This window comes from Astatotilapia calliptera, chromosome 3, assembly GCF_964374335.1.
Source record: "Astatotilapia calliptera chromosome 3, fAstCal68.1, whole genome shotgun sequence".
NCBI classification, from domain to species: Eukaryota; Metazoa; Chordata; class Actinopteri; order Cichliformes; family Cichlidae; genus Astatotilapia; species Astatotilapia calliptera.
The window spans coordinates 37992461-37999302 of record NC_137424.1 but is presented as its reverse complement, the minus strand read 5'-3'; the positions used below and the strand labels follow the sequence as shown (position 1 = coordinate 37999302).

The window sequence follows — 6842 nt, the reverse complement described above, 5'->3', positions numbered from 1 at the left end:
ACAGTACCGTGTACAACCCACAGCCCAGGTGTCGTCAGGATGCTTTTCATGCTCTACTCTTAAATAAAAAATGTCTATATACTCACATTTCTTGCACTATCAGACGTTTTCTTGTTAAAGTCAATACAATTCAGTTTTATTTATATAGCGCAAGATCACAATGTAACATTAAAACCCTACAATGACAGAGAAGACTAATACAACCAGATGAGAGAAAGCACTTGGCGACAGTGGGAAGGAAAAACTCTCCTTTAACAGGAAGAAGCCTTTGATAATACCTGGTTGAGGTAGGGGCAGCGTGACTGGTTTGGGTTGATGGGTGGGAGACAAACTGTAGTCCATCTAATGTGTTTGTCTCAGACGGTATGTAAAATTAAATATCTTTTACCTAAAGATAATGCTTTTAACACATTTAAGGTATTCTTTCTGTTTAGCCCCAGACAATCAGCTCTCCTGGTCAGTTACTTAATTAACCCCTGCTTAAGAGCATACATATTAAGGTCCCCCCGTTTCCACAGTAAGGCAAAGGTGTTGGACTCTGCCAGTGCTGACCTTTATTCTATTCATAACTTTTATGGAATTATCTACTATCTTTCGTGCTTCTTCATGAGTGATGGAGGGAAGGAGCAGGAGACAGACTGGTGTGAAAGTAAAGCTGTCAATTTACTGGTCAATCTACATTGCCACCCTCTGCCTTGTGGGCTGTGACCGAAAGAAGGGGGCGTCCGGGCTCCCCTTTACAGATAGGGTGATGAACTCAGATGAGGAACAGAGGAAGTTGTTCTGACTACATTGCCTCTTGGACACCTCCTATTTGAAGTGATCTGGGTGTGACTGGAAGGAGACCCAAGGGTCAGCTGGCTGATATTCCAGCTGATAATATCAGCCAGTTGATATTATCAGCTGGATTGGGAACACCTCAGTGATGGATGGAAAGACGGATGGATGGTAACAAGGTGAAACGTGAGAAGTAACGATGTGCAGAAGTGTGTCTAAGAACATATCCTAAGAAGAAAAGTACTTGCAAATATGAACACAACATACTCAAGTAAAAAAAAAAAGATATATTGTATTTAAGTTAGAAACATGCTGTATTTTTTATGTAGTGAAATCTGGAGCAGACACTTTCTAAGCCTCTCAACAAACAAAAACAAATACATTAGCACCTGAGCTAGAAAACAGAAAAATGCCTCAATTATCTTTATAAATTGGACAGAAAATTACAGATGATAGTTAAGGAGGTGAGTCGAGGGTTTCTCTTGAGAGGGGTGTGAGAAATGTTTTACTAGACACAAATGAGACGTCTTAATCTTGGTAGACACTGTGTCTGAAAAGAAAAACTACATATGCTGTGATGTTTTGTGATAGTGAAATGAAACTGGGAGAAGAATTGGTCCAACTTCAGGTATACTAGCTTTAAATTGGTTTGAAAAGAAAAAAAAGTACAATAAATAAATTGGAAGCCCACGCGCTAAAAGAGTCTGTGTGATAGTCTGACAGCAAAATAAATTCATTTGCAGGCATCTGGCAGACAAAATGTCTGTTCGCCCTTGAGAAGGAGCCACTCTGCTAAATGTGAAATAAAAAGCCTTACCCAGTGTGGTGCGGTTTGAATTCTGGCGTCCCATGGACTCGGTTGATGTTACGAATGTATGAGAGACAAAACAAAATATGAGCCTGCAGCTGGCACCTTCGCGCAGAGTGAAAGACGCGAAATAGTGAAAGGAAGGACACAACAATAAGACAGCATGCAGGAAGTTGAACTAGAGAGACTTTCAAACTGGAACTCGGTGATTCGTTGGACAAATACGGCAGTGAACAAACACCGAGTCAAAGTCGCCTTACAGTTTGTGCAAATGTTTAATCACTTGTCTTGGCATAGAGCAATATTCAGTGCAAACAGGATTCATTATTTTTGCAACGTGCATGATAGTAATGTGAGGACTTAGCAAAGCATACAAATTATGTCAGGCTCTGAAAGCAAACAAGAAAGCCTGTGAGGAGTGAAGTGTGGACTTATTTACATCCTGAACACAAAAGCGCAACGTAATGCGAGCGCAAGCTGCGCGAGACAGTGACATAACCTCTTGATGTCGCACAGTACATACAGTAAAAGACAGAACTAAATGTCACTCTCTGTATAAGCATTTAAGTATTGCACACAAAACCTTCCTGAGTTAACTTTTACTTGGGAAATGGAGTATAAGGTGTACAGTTTGCCCAAAGTTTACATATGTCTGTACAATTTAATTGTATGATGTAATAACTTAAAAAAAATACATTAAAAAATATATTTCTGTAGTTTTTACGCATTCTTGATACCATAGGTGGTTGAAAATTTAAGTAACGCAATCAGCTATTTCCCAGACCAAACAAAGGCTTTACATGCTAAAGGAATGAGTGATAACATAGACTGTATTTAAAAGATGGATGTTGCAAATCTCTTCCAGTGACCAGCAGGGGGTGACTCCTCGAGTTGCAAAAAAGGAACAATTGTACAGAAGTCTAGAAAAGGACAAACATTCTCACTTGAACTCCGTGAAGTCCTGAGTTTATGCTAGTTTTTATGCAAATTTTGGTCCTATATAAAAATAAGAAAATCTATCTCAGTTTCCTTTGTGCTTATGCTGTGTCCTACAATAGATGTCTTAGATTCACCCATGTGTCATCACATCTGGTATTTAGCTATGGCTAAAATGCTAGCAAGTATGGCAAGTTAGCTTTGAGTAACCAAGCATTGCGTCCGTGGCTAAGAAGGAAGCTAACAAGCTTAGCTAGCTAGGTACCCGTATCTGATCAATGCAACTTAAAGTATAAAAAGAAAACAGGATTATGTGTGATTAACTCATTCACTGCCATTGACGTCTATAGCCGTCAATTGCAGTGAATGAGTCAATGGGTTTAACTCATTCACTGCCAGCCATTGGCAGTGAATGAGTTAAGATTATGACCACATCTTCAGAGGCAGAACTACTTATGTAGAAGGTGAACTGTGCCAAAGCCAGCAAAAATACAGCAGAAGGATCTTAAAATTTAAGGCCTTATAAGCTAACACAATATAAATAAAAATGTGTTTTTGCTCACACATTCATTGCTAAATCTCATGAAACATTTGACGTGCGCTCGATTACATTCCTGATGCCTACATATAATAGAGATAAAGCCCTGCAAGCTTTGGCCGGTGCAAACATTTAGCACCTTTCTTGCAGGCGCAACATGTTCGACAGCCACTGCTGCAAACTCAGTGCTTGTTATTGAACACCATCTACAGCTAATTGTAGGCTCCTTCAGATACAAAGCCAATACATGTGGCAGAGTAGTTATTTATCACTGGAGTGCCTATCAGCAGCTGGGATGGCAGCCTGAAACTAACTGCTGCTTTAGACTTTTTGAGTTGATTTATCTTTGTTCAATCAGCAGCAAATGTAAACAAATGATAGGAGTCTAAAGCATCAGTCAGTCTGAAGGTCAAGGCTGAGGTAGTGCCGTGCAATTTGTAATGCTAGGGGAAGCACAGGGGGAGATGTGGTGGAATGATCTACAATAAATGTGCAAACAAAACCAAAGTGGTGTTATTTCAGTTGTTTAACCTTTGTGAAATACAGCATTTCCTGCACTCGCACCTACAATCTTATTAAGTCATTTTTGTCAGGCTTTGCTCTTAAAGTTGGTTTTAGTCAAATGGAAATCAGCCTGTGTGGTAAAAAAGAAAAATAATTATTTTATTTTAAATGTAAATTGATTGACTCTGCATGTTGAAGAATTTGGATAATCGAGTTGAATACGTCACGATTCTAGTGCAGCAACCTGCCCTTCTTGTGTCAAACCAGGGAGTTCTAGAAAACTCCACAAACTTTGCAGTAGCATTCACTGTAACCAACTATTTACGGTGTCAGAATGAAAGGAAGGCTACAAAATCAGGCATTTGTAAATGAGTTAAAAAACTGGCTTGGCGAGGGACACTTATGGAAAACATCATGAATAATTGGAAACTTTGCAAGCCTGCTGATAAACCCTGAAAGCAGGGGCATGCTATATTTAGTAATTAAAGCTAAATTAGGTTAGGAACTCATTTGGTTGCCAGTGCAAGTACTGCAGATTCCCTTATTTTAAAGGCATATCGCTGGACGACTGTAGATGCGGTTCTTTTCTTGTGCGCGTTACACCTTTTCTGCTCCTTGGGAGCTCCTCAGATACTCCAACGGCAGCTCGTCTGAAACATCCACCGGGTTGCTATAGGCCTCAGAGTCCTCTTCATCGTGCTGCTGCCTCGCAAAATTCACAAAGACCTGGAATACAAATGAGGAGAAGAAAGTACTTAAAAGCAAAGGCAAGATAATAAACTTCTTCTGAAGGGCCCGTGGACACTTCTCGTTTGCGCTCTCTCCCCACCCTCTGCCTTTAAAACAAACAGAAATAGCGGCACGGACGACGGGGTGCATGAGAATGAGATGCCAGTCGAGGGCTACGGAGCATCAAGCAAGCGTCTCGGCTCACACAGTGAATGTCAGTTTGACATCTTTGACCAGCAGAGAAAGAGAATAAAACAATCATTCTTCTCTCTGTGATGCCCATTTAATGTCAGACGAAATCAATCCTATGGCGTTCATAAAAAGCAGTGTGTATTTCATTGTGCTGTAAACATCACAGGCGAGCGGGCGTTTTAGTCTCTTAGCATCGGCGGTAAAGCTACACAAAGACTCTCTGCAGACGGAGAGGGAGAGGAAAAAAAGGCAACAAAGCGGATCATATAAAATGATAAGAGCATTGCTTTTCCATTTAACCATTTTCATTGGCTGTGTGAATATAACAGGACACACGAATTACTAGATTGCACTTAAAATCTAAATGGAAAATAAATAAAATTGTCCTCCAAGCCAATCCCATCAGCAGCTACTCAGAGGCCCTATCAATTAAACCTTTCTTCACAGATACACACTTGCTAAATCAAATAGCAAATAAGCACATGCAGAAGGCCATGGATGAAGAGAAATAAACATTAGTAGCCTGTTCTTCTGGGCTTAAAAACAACCCTCTTTTGTTTTATTGAAGCTCAGACGGGTAATAGAGATCTATCCAGTCAGCCTTTGAGGCTTCTGTTTTTAATTAACTGGTGAATATAATCTGAAACCTTATAATTTAATGGTAATGAAGTCTTTATTAGCATTAACTTCCATCTTTTGAACAAAGGACATACATTTGCCAATTACTCTGATATATTTACGTTGTCATTACTGACAACATGTCTTCACTAGTGAAAATACGGCTTTTCTATCGCTAAAGTAATGACCTCGTTTTATGTGCCGTATACATCTAGAGTCTGACGTTTGAGAACTACAGCAGTTTGCTTTCTTCCTGAGAGTTAGATGAGAATATTGATACCATTAGTTATTCCCGTGTTCAGCCTTGAATTGAAGCTAGCAGGTGATCAGTCTATTTTAGCAACAAAGAGGAGCCCAAAAACACCTGCCGGCATTTTTAAATCGTGCCGAGCACACAGACAAAAAATTAACTACATACCAACTTCTGCTGAAAGCAAAAGCTTCTATCTATCTATGGTTTCACAGTCCATAAAGATCAAGAATGACTTGATGTGTAATCCACACAAACTCCATGTGTGAGCACAAAGTATATTTCACTTCCAAACATATAATTAAATGATTTTGCCTGTTTTGTTTCCATGTTTTAGGTTAAACAAGACACGATGTTGTGTGACAGCAGGTGCTTTTCTCTCCTGCTCGCGGGAACATTAATTAGCCTATCTAGACATTTAAGTAGATCTGTCTTCCATGCAGACATTCATTATGAGAGAATTCTTGGCTCAGTTCAGGACATGAATATGCACAATGTGTTTTTCTGGTTCCTCTGCGATCTAACGTCATGCGCCTAAACAGAATCACGCTGATATCTATTGGCCACAGAGCACGTGAGCAGCTGAAGAGGTGACGTACGCTCTTTCACCACACAGGGTTAAACTAAAAAGCCATGTTACTCTGATTCAAACAAAGATACTTCCTGTCATAAAGTTAAAATGATCTGATCTGATCTTCAGGTTTTTGCTATTTATCCTTTCTCTGTCCTCTGGGAGTTTTTTTCTTTCCTGCCATCACAAAGTGCTTTATACCTTAAAGAATAAAATGCATTGAGGAGACTGTTGTGATTTGGCCCTATATAAATAAGCCTGAACTGAATGGTTAAAGAAAACTTTAATAATAACAATAAAACCACATGAACAGTCATTTTTTACTGAATAGTGTAACTACGTGGATAAAACTTCCTTATAGAGAAGCTGCTAAGTGTAAGCTCATTGAGCTAGTAATGTCATAACATCAGCAGCGTGTATCAAGGTCACCGTTGTCAAGACATCTTCTCAGCAGAGAATAAATACGAGGATAAGAATGACAACAAATGCACCCTCCGCCCACCTCTGCTGGCCTCTGACTCACTGGCTTGATGTGCTGAGGCATGCACAGCATTTCATATTCATAGTCAAGGCTGCGTAGTTGTGCAGCAGAATTGCAAAGTGCTGTTTGTCTTGAACTTTCTGCAAAACTGAGCGTGGGAGCTTTAATGATGCAGCCATTTTTTGACTGAGACAAGCATGGCTAAATTCCTCCGGTGCGCTGCGGTGTGATTATTTCGTAATGTTCACTTTCTGCATTTAGCCAACCATCCATTCATGACCTGAACGTCATGCACCAGCGCTGCTGAGTGGCATTTTCTTAATAACAGATGGATACAGGCATTAATTACATTATAGGGGTGCGCTGGGGTGTTTATTTGGTACCCACTGAGGCAGAACCCAGAAGGGGAAGGACGCGAATCAGCCAATTAACCTCAGC

The 6842-nt window shown here is 40.1% G+C and overlaps 1 protein-coding gene across 1 annotated transcript in view; it reads right to left on the bottom strand.

Annotated features, from left to right (window-relative positions):
• Positions 1 to 1841: 1841 nt before the first annotated feature.
• The window catches only part of LOC113018657 (phospholipid-transporting ATPase ABCA1), a 181231-nt gene continuing 176230 nt past the window's right edge, over positions 1842 to 6842 (bottom strand). Inside the window, exon 49 of the mRNA XM_080290303.1 lies at positions 1842 to 4289. Within this exon, the coding sequence (XP_080146429.1) occupies positions 4161 to 4289 (129 nt within the window). The 3' untranslated portion in view covers positions 1842 to 4160. The remainder of the gene's footprint in view (positions 4290 to 6842) is intronic.